This window comes from Entelurus aequoreus, linkage group LG16, assembly GCF_033978785.1.
Source record: "Entelurus aequoreus isolate RoL-2023_Sb linkage group LG16, RoL_Eaeq_v1.1, whole genome shotgun sequence".
NCBI lineage: Eukaryota > Metazoa > Chordata > Actinopteri > Syngnathiformes > Syngnathidae > Entelurus > Entelurus aequoreus.
The window spans coordinates 21336454-21351657 of record NC_084746.1 but is presented as its reverse complement, the minus strand read 5'-3'; the positions used below and the strand labels follow the sequence as shown (position 1 = coordinate 21351657).

Here is a 15204-nt window from a genome sequence, read left to right as displayed (position 1 = left end):
TTGAAGAAAGAAACAGCCTGCATGGCAGCTTTGTGTTATTAGAGTATACATTGCGACATTTTCTTGTTACATTTCACCTGTTTGATCTTTTATACCACTTATCATGTTTTTAATTGTTTTCAATCGTATTTTTAAAATGTGCCGTGGAGCCGTTAAAAAATGACCTGCGGGCCACAAATGGCCCCCGGGCCGCACTTTGGACACCCCTGTGATATGTGATCTGTACGGTGATATTAGTATGCGGGATGACCAATCCCAACTCAAAATGTTTTTCCAGCTTCAAGGCTAATTACCATTTAACGACTAGTTAGCTAATATTTAACAATCTAAACTAAAGCGCTTTGTTGGTGCGCAATGAATCATATCTTCACTTGTACTGTGTTTCTTGTCTTAAGGTACGTGGGCCATCACGCAGCAACAACCAGGTAATGGTGGACGACCTATTGACACCGTGTTCCCCTGGTGACCCCACTGCCATAGAAATGACTTGGATGGACGTGCCTACAGATAAGCTGCTGGAGCCAATAGTCTGCATGGTAAATATGCACACCTCTCTTGCAGGACTGCAATTGCGAGGTTTCTTCATAGAACATTACGCATAATGCTTCAATTTAATATAGTCATAGCTGCTAACTCTTCCGTATTCTGCAGAAAACTTCCTGTAATAGCCTTTGTCTTTTGACAAACTGACTTAGACTTAAACAAAATGTATTTATCCACAAGGGAAATTGTTCCACACAGTAGCTCAGTTACTAAGGATGGAAACGATAATGCACACAAGGGCACAAAAAGAAGGCGAAAACAAAAGGTAGACTAAAAATGTACCATAGTAGCAATATAAATTATAACATATGTAATATTTACATATTATATTTACAGTATATAATATATACTGTTTTATATTATATTATTATATTATATTATATTACTACCAGGATGTCGTCCAAGTAGACAAACAGAAACGGCAAGTCACGTAAAACAAAGTCCATCAACCGCTGGAAAGTCTGTGCGCCGCTATTAAGGCCAAAAGGCATTCGTAAAAATTCGAACAGTCCAAATGGGGTGATGACCGCTGTCTTCGGGATATCAGAGGGGTGGACCGGCACCTGATGATAGCCCCGGACGAGATCTACCTTAGAAAACACAGTTTTCCCAGCCAGGTTGGCGGAAAAATCTTGTATGTGGGGGACCGGATAACGGTCCGGGGTAGTCGCATCATTGAGTCTGTGGTAATCACCGCATGGCCGCCAACCACCTCCGGGCTTCTCCACCATGTGGAGGGGCGACGCCCACGGGCTGTCTGAGCGGCGAATGATCCCGAGGCGTTCCATGGTCTCGAATTCAGCTCTAGCGATGGAGAGTTTAGCAGGGTCCAGGCGCCGGGCTCGTGCGTGCACAGGGCGGCCCGTGGTGGCAATGTGGTGTTCCACACCATGCTTGGCGGTAGATGACGAGAACGTGGGCTGCGCCAGGGTGGGGAACTCAGCGAGGAGGCGAAGATAAACGTCCGCGGTGGGTAGCATACTGGAAAGCCTGATGGAGTCCGTCGCGCTGAGACTGCACTTGTACGAGCAGAACGTAATCGCATCCACCAAGCGCCTGTTTTTTACAGCCACAAGGAGGTCGAAAGCACAGAGAAAATCGGCACCGATGAGCGGCACCGTCACTTTAGCAGTCACAAAGTTCCAACTGAAACGCTGTCCACCAAAACACAGCTCCACATACCGTATTCCGTAAGTGCGGATAGGGCTGCCATTGGCCGCTTCCATGGGGGGTCCATGTGACTCAGACAGCATGTCCAACCTTGATGCTGGCAGGACGCTCCTCTGCGCACCGGTGTCACACAGGAACCGTCGTCCAGAGAGGGAGTCCTGGATAAAGAGCAGCCTGCCAGTACTGCCGACGCTCATGGCCACTACTGAGCGCCGGCCCCGGCGTTTCCCGGCGGCGGTTCACTAAAACTGCACGGGGGACGGCACCGCCTGGTTTTGGTCCCGAACTTTGCGTGGAAAAAACATAGTCCAGAATCCGGTTGCCGCCTGGGGGGCGTAGCAGCAGCAAGAGTGGAAGAATCTGCCATGGGTCTTTTTGTCTCAGCCGGAAGGAAAGCAGCCACATAGGTCGGTTGGGAGGCTAAAAAGAACTTATCAGCTTCAGCAGCTAGTTTGCGGCAGTCCAAAATGGTGATGTTGTCTAAAGCAGCCCGCACCTGAGAAGGCAGGAGTCTCAGGAAAAGCTGCACGAAGAGGAATCCTGGTCTGTGCTCACCGAAGAGGCCTAGCATTTTGTCCATTAGTTCAGAGGGCTTGTAATCGCCAAGCCCCTGCAACGAAAAAAGGCGGCTAGCTCGCTCCGCGTCGGAAGGTTGAAATGTCTTTAAGATGTGAGCCTTCAACGTGAGGTACTTGTTCCTCTCCGGTGGGTGCGTAAGAACGCTAACCACTTTGGTCGCCGTCGCGCTCCCGAGGGAGGACACGACATAATAAAACATAGTGTCGTCCTCGGTGATAACCACGCAGGGCGAACTGTGCCTCGGCCTGGGCAAACCATGCGGTCGCGGAAGTTTCCCAGAACTCGGGCAGCTTTAGAGAAACTGCATTCGCCGTCATGGTCGATAATATTCACTGAATCCGTTCAGTGAAGCGTCGGGGTCACCAGTGTTGCGCTTGTAGCATGAAAGCAAGACAACTTTTAGTATCGTTTGACACACAATAACGTGTGCGTCTTTTGTTCCTCCAAAAACCAGAACAAATGAACGCTTACGTCACACACCCTCCAAAATGGCGGTAACAACAAACCCCCACCTTTGGGAAAATCTCCTGACGGCCACTTAAAGGGGCCGCACTGAATTACTCACTCTTAACTGCATAAATGAATGTAAACAAGAACAACATTGCTATGTGCACAATAGAACAATGGCAGTGAATAATGAGGACAAAGTCAGTAAACAGGTGTGGTGAATTATGTCCTTAAATCAACCGCTACAATATAATATATACAATATGTAACAAATCCCAATTACCATGTACAAGGGGCAGCACGGTGGCAAAGGAGCCCGTTGGAGTATGAGCACCGCTGTCCCTCAATTGTCTGGTGGAGTGGGTGGGCAGGATTGTCTATGGTGGCGAGCAGTTTGTCCTGTGTCCTCCTGTCCCTCAACTGTGTGCCAATAGTTTGGCCGGATTTCCGGATCAGTTTGTCAATCCGGTTTTAGTCCCTGTTGCTGGTGCTGCTTTCCTAGCAAACCACTGCAAAGTACAGGGCACTGGCCACAACAGACTGAAAAAAGCCTTTTGTGAGGACATAAAATACTCAAGTTTATCAATCAATTAATGAAAATAATAAATAGATATTGTGTTAATTTGTTAAATTAAGCTTGCGATGGAAGCAGCATTGAAGGCGGACAAAAACAATAAGAATTCGCAGGAGCTGTCTGTGTATCGTGGGCACCGTACACCGAGTACAGCACGCTACCATATTAGCGTATAACATGAATTGTTAGCAACGTAGAAAGCACAGCGGCTATAACCATAAATATGAGCTCTGACAAACAAAAAGACACAGCCAAAGATGGAGGCAAGACAAAGCGGATCCAGAACTTCTTTAGGTACGTCACATAGAAATATTTAACAAGTTAGCCATGTATACTGTGTATATGTACATAATTTATTCATTTTTTTTACGTGATTTTTTTTATATACATGTTACAGGTTATATATCTTTTATTATTGAATGTATCAAATGTGACGAATATTTAATGGACCACAATGGAAACAAGCCTTTTGGCTTTTTGTGCCATCCATTTGCCTTTTTAAAGCATTACATGGATTAAATTATTTAAGATGTCAATAAACTTCTCAATCAATCAAAGCCAGCAGGTCGGCTCCGGAGGACAGTTGAATTTTACCGTAGTTAAAATCTTACTTGCTAACATTTTTTCAACAGATTTCTAAAAGCAGCAAAACATTCCAAATATTCTTTGTATGTTTATTTATTTATTTTACAGTTTGTCCTTAAAACTACACCCCTGTCATACAGAAGATCAATGACTAGTTTTTTCCCCAAGTTGGTTCTTCAAAATAGAAAAGCTCAACCTCTCACATGAAAGATCTTTGCCTAGTATAAAATATGACTTTTTGACCAAACTATACATTTGATGAGATAAAATCATATAGTTTTACATTATATGCACAAAATTAATAAAAATACTTAATGGGGCTGTTTGCAACATTTACACACATGCCAAGAGAGCGCTAACTTTCCAATGTATTTAAAAACGTTATATCCGGCCCTCTTACGGCTTCTAGGACATACTGACGTACACTACGTGGTTACGTAACACATGCGCACACATTAGCCTTTGTTGTTGTTGGCAACACTGGCGATTTGGACAGTTAGTGTTAGCTGTAATTGAATGTATTGTTATCAACTGACACTCGTGGTTGAGTATGTCTGTTCTCCTTCTTGGTTGTTAAGTGTCTTCAGGTGCGTGAAGAGGCCAAATCTGGACCCACCTACTTTGGTGCAATGTGGGCCTGGGTGGGCAGAGATGGTTGTGGGTTTTGGTGGAACCTTCTTACTGGAGGTGATCTCTTATTTTTTGTCTGTGCTTCTGCTCTGCAGCACTGTGGAGATTGTTGTTGTACTGTGCAACCCTGCCACAAACAGTTTCCCTCCAGGCGGTCCTGTTTGTTGCTGTAGCCGCCCAGGTTTTAAGGCGGAAAATATGGCACTTCTGAGGCAAATATGGCACTTCTTGAGGTTATCTTCGATGTTGTCTTACTATCTTTCATTTTGGCCTCCTGGGGCAAGCTCAGAGTACAGGACTTGTTTGGGAAGGCGAGACTCAGGCATCCTAATCAAGTGGTCAGTCAAATTGAACTGGTGGTGTTGGGTTGATGTTAAGATCTCTTGATGAATTAAGATCTCGTGGTGTGTGTGGTGATGGTAGAGATGCCGGCCTCCTCCAGGATACTGGTGTTGGTCCGTCGATCCTCCAAGGTTAATCTGAGGATTCTTCGGAGGTGCCTCTGATGGAAGGCCTCGAGTGCTCGCAGGTCCCTGCTGTATGTGGTCCAGGCATTTGACCCATACAGGAGTGTATGCGTATGCTTTTTAGACTAATATTTTGGTCTTTGCCTGAATGTCGCTGTTCTCAAAGACCCTTTTCTTTAGCCTAGTCAGTGGTACAGCAAGGCGGTGGTGCACCTCTTCATCAATGGTGTTTTCATTGGTGGCTTTGGATGTCAGAAGGTTGCTAAGATATGGAAAGTGGGCCACATTTTCCAACCTGATGTTTTCAATAGAGATGTTTGGGGGAGTGCTGATGTTTGGCGGTGGCTGGTAAAGGATTTGAGTCTTCTTGATGTTAATGGCCAGACCAAGCTAACTAAGCTTTTGCAAAAGCAGACAAGGTGCACTGTAGGTCCTCTTCCGAGAGCATTATTGTCTGCACACTGCAGCTCTGTGATGGATACAGTAGTGGTTCGATCTTTAGCCCTGAATCTGTTGATGTTCTGAAGTCCCTCAGTCCTGTACATAATATTGACTCCCTGTGGCAGCTGGTTCCCTCTAAGGTGGAGATGGCTGCAATGAAGATGGTGAACAGTGATGGTGCAATAACACACTCCTGCTTGACTCCTGTGTCAACCCAAAAGGGTTCCGTTTCGTCTCCAAAAACAGTCAATACAATGGCAGACATGTTGTCGTGTAGCAGACACAACACCCTGATGCATTTTCCTAGGCAGCCAGGACCAGACAGAGGCCCTGACGGTTGACTAAGTCAAAGGCTTTCGGTAAGGGTATATGAAGGCCATGTATTGTGGCTGATTCTGTTCCAGGCACTTTTTTTGCAACTGACGAGCAACGAATATCATAGCCGTTGTGCGTCTGTTTGAACGGACTCCACTCTGAGACTCAGGAAAGTGCTTTCTAAACAGGGGAGAGTTTAGAAAGAGCTAACGCTTTCCCTATGGTGTAAAGGAGGGAAATCCCACAGTCTGCCTTGTCACCCTTTTTAAAAAGGGAGATGACTAAAGCAGTGGTTCTCAAGCTTTTTTACCAAGTACCACCATAATGACTAACATTAAAATACAGTAGCATAGTAGGCCTAAATATTTATTAAAAACAAGGCAGACATTTTATTTAAGTATATTTAATAGCTTTGGCCACTGTAACATTACACACAGTTTGACTTTAGGAAAATATAACACTTTACTTTAATCAAGTGATTCTTTGGCGTACCACTCGATGGAGTCTGCCCATCATGAGTGGTATGTGTACCACATTTTGACTCTGAGGGCAAAAACCAAAGTATTTGAAAGAGTAGTAGATAGTAGTTTTTACTTGTATTTAGTTATTATGTACTATTGACTTTGTTTTGATCAAACAATTGTATGGGAAAAAAAAAATGAACTAGTAAATATATTGTGTTGATATTGTTAAAATGTGTATAGCATTCACCATCAATGCATTAAAACATCTACAGTTAAAATGTGGTTGGTATTGGTTGATCTCACTCATGCATAGGAATATTAGTGCAGGAAATATTACTGTATATGTGCTTTAGTCACTAAAGCATCCCTTTGCTGTGCGGGTATTTTCTCTTTTTCACATATTTTGAGGAGCATGGTGTGGATGTGTTCAAGGAGGAGGGGCCCATCTTCTTTCACCTGGAATGCCATCAGGCCCAGGAGCGTTGTTGTTTTTCATTGTCTTGATTGCGTCCAGCACCTCATCCAGACATATTCTCAATGATGGGCAGTTGAGGGAGTTGGCCTTGGGGCCTCAAGCTCAGACAGACAACATTCACACTCACTTTCACACACTAGGGCCAATTTAGCTTTGCCAATCAACCTATCCCCTGGTAAGGATTATGGAATCACCAAATTTGGGGGCTTGTTCATTCAGTTGTTTAGGTTTGTAGTAAAAAAACTAAGACATGACATAAAACCCAATTCAATTAGATTTAAAATGGCAACTTTCTGGCTTGAAAGGTGAACTGCATTCTTTTTGGAATTTTGCCTATCGTTCACAATCCTTATGAAAGACATGACGACAGATGGAATTTTTTTCTTATCAATCAATCAATGTTTACTTATATAGTCCTAAATCACGAGTGTCTCAAGGGGCTGCACAAGCCACAACGACATCCTCTGCTCAGAGCCCACATCAGGGCAAGAAAAAACCTCAACCCAATGGGATGACAATGAGAAACCTTGGAGGGGACCGCAGATGTGGGGACCCCCCCTGGGTGACCGGTGCAATGGACGTCGAGTGGATCTAGCATAATATTGTGGGAGTCCAGTCCATACTGGATCTAACACATAGTGTGAGAGTCCAGTGCATAGTGGGGCCAGCAGGAGATCATCTTGAGTGGAGACAGGTCAGCAGCGCAGAAACGTCCCCAACTGATGCACAGATGAGTGGTCCATCCTGGGTCCTGACTTTGGACAGCTAGTGCCTCATCTGTGGTCACCAAATCTGTGCCCCCCCTCCACGAAGGAGAGGGGGGCAGAGCAGAAAAGAAACGGCAGATCAACTGGTGTAAAAGGGGGGTCTATTTAAAGGCTAGAGTATACAAATGAGCTTTAAGATGGGACTTAAATGCTTCTAATGAGGTAGCATCTCTAACTGTTACGGGAACCCCAATAGAAAACGCTCTATAGCCCGCAGACTTTTTTTGGGCTCTGGGAATCACTAATAAGCCGGAGTTCTTCGAACACAGATTTCTTGCCGGATTTCTTGAAGATTTCTTATACTTTCTAAATATTAATTAAATGTAAATAAAAGTCCACTTACAGTGGAGCTCCGATGGGCTCAACTGTAAGTATCAGTGATATTAATATTATAAGCGCTAACACAGACAAACTTTTTATAGAGGCGGCGTGATCACTACCGTGTGTGCCTATGTTTACACCATCGACTGATCAGCTGCTTCCTCGTTTCCCCGCTCCTTATAAGTTAATTGTAGACCATAAATCATGCCTCACACCTGAAAAGTAGATGGCTGAAGATATAATCCAACAGGTTGGGACACTTTGATAGCCATTTAGGACCTGGGACTGGCAAGAACGACACAAATAGCACTTGTCTTCCCCCCCCCCACCCCTCACCCCCCCTTTTTTTAAAGGGTTTTTAAGGGGCTCTATACACAGAATTTAACGGCTCCCATAAGCTCCATTGTAAGCGGACTTTTTATCAAATTTATTTAACATTTTGAATGCATTTTTTAAAAATCCAACCGTCGTCATGTCTTCCATAATGATTGTGGATGATAGGCAAAATTTTAAAAAAAGTGCAGTTCCCCTTTAAGAAACACTAAACAAATTCAAGAAAACACATTGTGGTAGTCAGTTTCATTTTTAGCTCAAGCTGAGTGAATAAAAATATGGAGTAACTCAATTCTGAGGAAGAAATTAAGGAATCACAACACATCACTCGTACTTTGTTGCACCTCCTCCGGTGTTCATAACAGCTTAACGAGTGACATCCAGTACTTTTCATCAATCATGTTCTAACTTCCTTCCTGGTTTGTCAGATTGGGATTGCAGGTTGGAGTCTTATCATGGACCGTTTTCTTAAATGAACTATGTATATTTCCTCAAATAAATATTTTACAGTTATTGCTCTATGGCAGTACGTCTCAATTATTTTCTGTTACACCCCCCAAAAAAAGCATGTTCCCCGAGGTCAAACATCGCACTGCGCTCCCCCTAGGGGCCCGCCCCAATATATGAGAAGGAATGTTCTATGGCAAGATGCATTATCATCTAGGAAAATGATGTCATCATCCTTAAACATAATTTCGATTGAAGGAATAAGTTTCCAAAATGAAAACTTGTGCATTTATTAAAGATGTAATGACAGTCATCTCCCCTGTGCCATTACCTGAAATGCAGCCCCATATCATTAATGATTGTGGAAATTTGAATGTTTTCTTCAGGCAGTCGTCTTCAAAAATCTCATTGGACTGGCACCAAACAAAAGTTCCAGCATCATCAGCTTGCCCAATTTCAGATGTGTGATTCATCCCCTCAATATAATTTCATCCAGTCATTCATAGTCCACGATTGTTTTTCCTTAGCCCTTCTTTTTTTATGTTTAGTTTTTAATAACTTTTGTTTTGCTGGTTTCTTATAGTTCGATCACAGACGGGGATTCCAGTTTCCGCCCATTTGTTTTCATTTGTTTTGTTTTGCATATTCTGTTTTCAAGACATTACATTTTTGCTTTAAATTTTCTGTCTTGACGTTTTAATGTTTTCCTTGCTCCACCAGTATGCTTGCTTTTTACAACCTTCCTAAGTTTGTAGTTGGTCCAGATTTTAGACACAGTTGACTGTAAACAATCAACATAGTTTGCTACATTATGTGATGATTTACCTTGTTGAAGATGTTTGAATAATCCTCCTTTGTGTTAATTGACATCTGTCGTGCCATGATTCATGTCTCTCCACCTGGTGGAGCAGCTCTCCAAGTTGTGAACACTCCTTTTTAATTACAGACTAATAAACAGATCTGATGCAGGTGTTAGATTTGGAAATGAAAATTTACCAGGTAATTCCATAATTCCTATGCAGAGTTCAATGATTCCATTTTTTTTTCACTCTGTTGAAGCAAAAAATGAAACCACCATTAATTTTCTTGATTTATTTTAGTGTGTTGTAGAGCCAGATAGTTGCCATTTGAAAGGTATCTGTTTTTGTTTATATTCAATTGAACAACTGAATGAACATTCTCCAAGTCTGGGATTTAACATTTTTTTTCCATGAGTTGTGTATTGTTGTGGTAAATACAGTAGTTGTGTTGAAATGTATGAAAGTTGTTTACAGTAAGTTGGAATAAAATTAATGCTTTGTTTTGTGTCTGCAGTCCGACATGCTGCGTTCTCTGTCCACCACGCGGCCAACAGTCAACACTGAAGACCTGCTGAAGGTGAAGAAGTTCACTGAGGACTTTGGGATGGAAGGCTGAGTGTGATGAGTCTCAAGGTAGATGAATGGAAAAAGGCGAGATTTTCTCTTATTTAATCCTCCAGTCTGCTACGTTTGCATCTTGGAGAGCTGACTAAATCCTAGCATAGAAAACTCTGACGCTCCATTGCATCAGAAAAAGTCACTTGATGACGAGCAGGTTGTTCTATTTTATTTTGGCTCTAAGATGACGTGTTGAAGGAGGAAGAATCAGGTGACCTAATGTTTTTATTTAACACCTGTGTGTTTACGTCACGTTGAGCAGTCATTGCTGCCATGTGCTGCTTGAGGTCAGCCATTCTGCACATTTTAGTATCGCCCAGTAAATACTTTGGACTTGAAATGAAGAATTTTGTCTTTCATTTGTTAATGGTGATAATAATCAAAATAAAACCCTGGACAAAAACTACAGTGGTACCTCAGCTGTCGTACTCCACATTTTTCATGTGATTTAATTTTTAAACAAAATTTTGCGGGTTTCATAGACGGTCTTGGTTATCATAAATTGTTTAACAAGCTTACCTGATTGATACGCTGGCAACAACAACGTTGGTGACTCTGTTTTCTGCACTTTTTTTATTGATCGCAAAATAATCCACCATGGGGCCAAAGAAAGTTGTGAATGACAGAACTATGATAAGTGACAGGTGTGTCCAAACTTTTTCCAGAAGTAATGAAGGGTGATACATTTTAAACATTCAAGATATTGAAACCATAAAATGTAGATTAGCGCCGCATGATTTTAAGGAAAATACTGAATCTTGTTTTAGATTGTATTCATAAAACTGTTAAAATAAGGAGTGAAGGAAATTTTACTTTTTGTTAATATATTTTTGTCTCTTGTTCAATCAATCAATCCATATCCTTTATTTAACTAGGTAAAAACTTAAGATTAAAATCTATTTTCCAAGAGTGACCTGGCCAAGAGGGCAGGAAAACAAAGTGACAGAAAAACTTATAAGAACAACAAAAACAGCAGCAGTCACATACCACAATTAAAAAATAAATGACTTACATATATTAACATAAACACATGTGGTAGGTCAAATCAATGTATAAAATGTTGAACGTGCCTGGTATGTTAACGTAACATATTATGGTAAGAGTCATTCAAATAACTATAACATATAGAACAATCTGTCTGTCACTCCTAATCGCTAAATCCGATGAAATCTTACGTCTAGTCTCTTACGTGAATAAGCTAAATAATATTATTTTATATTTTAAGGTAATGTGTTAATAATTTCACACATAAGTCGCTCCTCGCACCCCCAAACTATGAAAAAAACTGCGATTTATAGTCCGAAAAATACGGTAGATGAAGTCCATGCTTTCGGTCCTCTCAGAAATCAAACCTGGATCCACTGGTGTGAAATTTTAGTGTGCTAGGTACCGAGCTAAACGCCTAAGCTGTCAACCGCTGTCCAGCACTAGCTTTTATTGATACAACATTATATTAATAATGCATTGCTGCGACAGGACTACCGTTTTGGCTAATTTCGGGGATAAATCAATGTTTGTTTGTTTTTTTTTGTTTTTTTTTACCAAAAATATTACCTGATTGTATGGAACATTACCTGCAAACAAGCTTACTTTTAGGGGGGGGAAATGTCATCACCAAATAATGCTTATAAACAGCAAAGGTAATATTGCAAAGATGGCCGCCACTGCACACACTTAATGCCACAGGTCAGAATGACTTGAGTAACCATAATACATTGCTGCGACAGTACAGCGTTTTTCCTCATTTTTGGACTAAATGTTTTTTACGACAACAAATATATTTCCTGGTAGTGGGGAGCATTCATTTGCAATCAAAATTATTTTTACGGGGAGAAGTTAAAACCGTAAGAAAAAATGGTGGGAAGGATAACAGTTATTTTGTCCGATGTTGTGGCAAAATGTGAATACAAGAAAAAACAGGAATTTATGCAATTTATAAAATATGGAAAAGTTTAGAAAGACAAATGCTTTGATGGTTGAACAATTGAAATTGATTGAAAAATGTTGGAGGAGTCGAAAGGAAAAAAAGGTGAAAATACCGGAAAACGATGAATTCCGGTAAAACCGGTAATTTAGGGATACGTTTAATGAACCCGCGTGTCCTGAGTGCGCTGTACATTTTGAAATTCTAACAATAAGAATCGGATTTGTAGAGTAGAGTAACATGCCTTGCGGCATTATCATAGTAGCAGTAATCATAGATGATACATAAATCTACTCCAGAATCATAACAATAGGCTTTTATTGTCTTTGCACATTTAAGTACCAGTAGTGTGGAAAAACAAGTTGCCTCCATATTGAAGCTGTTATCATATACAAGGCTGCCAAGTTTCAGAAAATGACAAGAGTGAGACTTTGGTGGCATGATGCATTTGAAAGAAAATTGGCTTATTTTAACACCAATTTGGCCTGTTTTAATGTCAATTTATACCTAAAGACTGATGTCCTCACCTCCAACAGCTCTCCCTGCACTGTGGCCTCCTAATGTTAATCTTAATTAACCAGAAATTAGAAATGAAAATCATCTCCACTGTTTTCTCGGCTGGCTCTTCTGCATTTGTGTTCTCAATTTGTACTCTTCGACATCTCCGTCCTCACTGTCCTCAATATCTTCTGATCTCTCTCCATCTTCCAGTGCTCAGTAAGGAAAGTAGCTATTGGCTGTCATAAAAGTTGCTAGAAGTTGATAGATGACAACATTGCCTCATTTGCATAATTGATTACAATGGACGCTGTAGGAGAGAGAAATAACGTAATGGGAGACGTAAAAAGTGAGCTAAAAGATGCAAATTATGATTACAATTTTAAGTACATTTTCTTCTGTTGATTATTAGTTTAGTTGTATTTTTCTTTGTTCTACGTCGTTAAATGTTAGAGTATCAAATTGGATCAAATTACTAAAGGGTTGTGATATTTACGGATAAACCAAATCTACTGACTGGCCATAACGTAAAACCCACAATGCATTGTGTTTCCTACATCACTCTTTGCAGTCCTAAAGTGAACACTTTTACTGTGTACTTAATGATCGCTATAGAAGGTTTGGATTGTACTTGGATTGACTTTGTTTCTCAGAGAAAAAAAATGATTCAGTTTTCTTACGATTCTGTTTCCATCAGAACTTTTATAAGAGATTAATATCGAAAACTGAGGTACCACTGTGAGTGTAGACAACACACAAAAAAGCACACATTAGTAAAAATGAACGAAGAAGATATCTAAAAATGTAAATTCGATCATGGTAGTATCAACCTGATTGTGATAATACCCTTGATATCGATATTATTGGTATTTGAAGCGATCCAGCCTCACCCCCTAGTTGTTGTGTCAATAACAACACAAGGTACGCTTCAATGATAACAAATGATGAAGAAATACTTTCGAAGTCTGTTTGATGGACTATTCCAATTCATGTTTCGTCACCTAAGCTAGAAAAGTCCTCTCAATAACAAAGAATCCTTTAGAGAAAAAAAAATCCTGAATCCAGACGGTGATCCAGATCAGCCCCAAATTTTAATCACATGTTCCTGATCCAATTTCTGACATTTCATTAAAGTTTCATCAAAGTCTGTCTATAACTATTTAAGGTAATAACACATCATGACTTGCCGATGCTTCAGTCCTCAGACTTGATTTCATCTTTGGCAATGCAGTACGGTCGTCGTGTACTTAACAGAAACGAGAATCGCAACGCTTACTCCATCTTCTCTCCTTTTAATGTGAATTTCAACCACTCCACTTAGTCCCTCCCACAGGATGGTGACATCACATCTTGAGCACATTCTGTGGTACTTCCTATACGTAATTTACTCAAAAGTCTACAGTAGGTCTCTGCCTTTTTTACCCATGTACTGAAATACACATGCAGTATCTCCTCTGTTATGTACTACAGAACAAGTATTTAGTCAGAGAACTTTTCTTCATGATGAGCTGAAAGTGGACAAAAGAAGTTGCATATTTATGCACCAGGGTTAGCAGCATGTGAATGTGGTGTACTACAGTAGTGTGTACTTTTGGGGGTACACACGGGTCAAATTGTTTGTTTAAGCAGGCTTGTGAACTATAATAAAAAAGTAACCTTTCAGTGCTTTGGACTTTATTCTATCATCAAAGTGATCAAAGACAAACATCAATAGAAAACAATAATAACATTATAGTAGTCAACATTTCTCCTTCCTGTAATAATAAATATGAATATGCTAAGACAGGAAGTGATGGAGCTGGAACAGGAAGCAAAGATTGGAAAATGGAATGATCATTAAAAGTGGGAGAGTCCAGGATGATGATGACCATCAATCAGTGCTCCTTTTGTGAAATGAGACATAACAGAAAAGTGTTTTGCAGAAAAAATAGAATGACAAGAAGAGACAAAATACAAGAAGGAATATATAGTCTTAATAAACATGGTTATTAATAGATTGTTTATTGACGATGTCCATTGTCTTTATTTATTAAGTGTTGAGTTCATTTGTGGATTAAATATTTACAAAGCAGGATGAAATGATTTATTTCACATGGTTATGGGTACTTTTTAAAGAAAAAGCAGCAAAACTTCTTGTCTTTTGTCTTCTTTGTTTTTTCTATTTTTTGCTTTGATACTTTTCTATAAATATTTAAAGAAAATCACAGTCAAAGAACAAAGAAAGAAATTGTAGATGACTAAGATTCTGTGTCCCTGATTCTTTGTAAATATGTGTTACTTGTGCATTCTTTTCAATGATGCCTTTTTAGTTTGGTGGACACATTTGCTATTTTGCTTTGTTACTTTTTTAATCAATGCCATTCAAATTGTATTTATTCGTACTGATTAGAAATTTAACAATATCAACATTTTATAACATAATTATCATTATCACGGTGTTGTCGAATGTGCTCAAGAAGTACTTATTGAATGTATTCGATCACGTCACATCACTTGGGCACACCTGGAACACGCTGTCGTTAAAGTCGATCCACAGCATCCCAAACATGCTCAGTGGGTGACGTGTCCGGTGAGTATGCAGGCCATGCAAGAACTGGGATGTTTTCGGCCTTCAGGAATTGTGTACGGATCCTTGCAACATGTGGTCGTGCCTTGTCATGCTGCAACATGAGGTGATGGCCCCGAGTGAATGGCGCAACAATGGGCCTGAGGATCTCGTCACGGTATCTCTGTGCATTCAAAATGCCAACAATAAACTGCAACGTTCGTTGTGCGTTCGTTGTCCATACCTGCCCATACCATAACC

General features: G+C 40.6%; 1 protein-coding gene across 1 annotated transcript in view; it reads left to right on the top strand.

The window, feature by feature from the left end:
• vps4a (vacuolar protein sorting 4 homolog A) overlaps nt 1-14122 on the top strand; it is a 56074-nt gene extending 41952 nt beyond the window's left edge. Inside the window, exons 10-11 of the mRNA XM_062022356.1 lie at nt 396-536; nt 9873-14122. Of these exons, the coding sequence (XP_061878340.1) occupies nt 396-536; nt 9873-9974 (243 nt within the window). The 3' untranslated portion in view covers nt 9975-14122. The remainder of the gene's footprint in view (nt 1-395; nt 537-9872) is intronic.
• The last annotated feature ends 1082 nt before the right edge of the window (nt 14123-15204 follow it).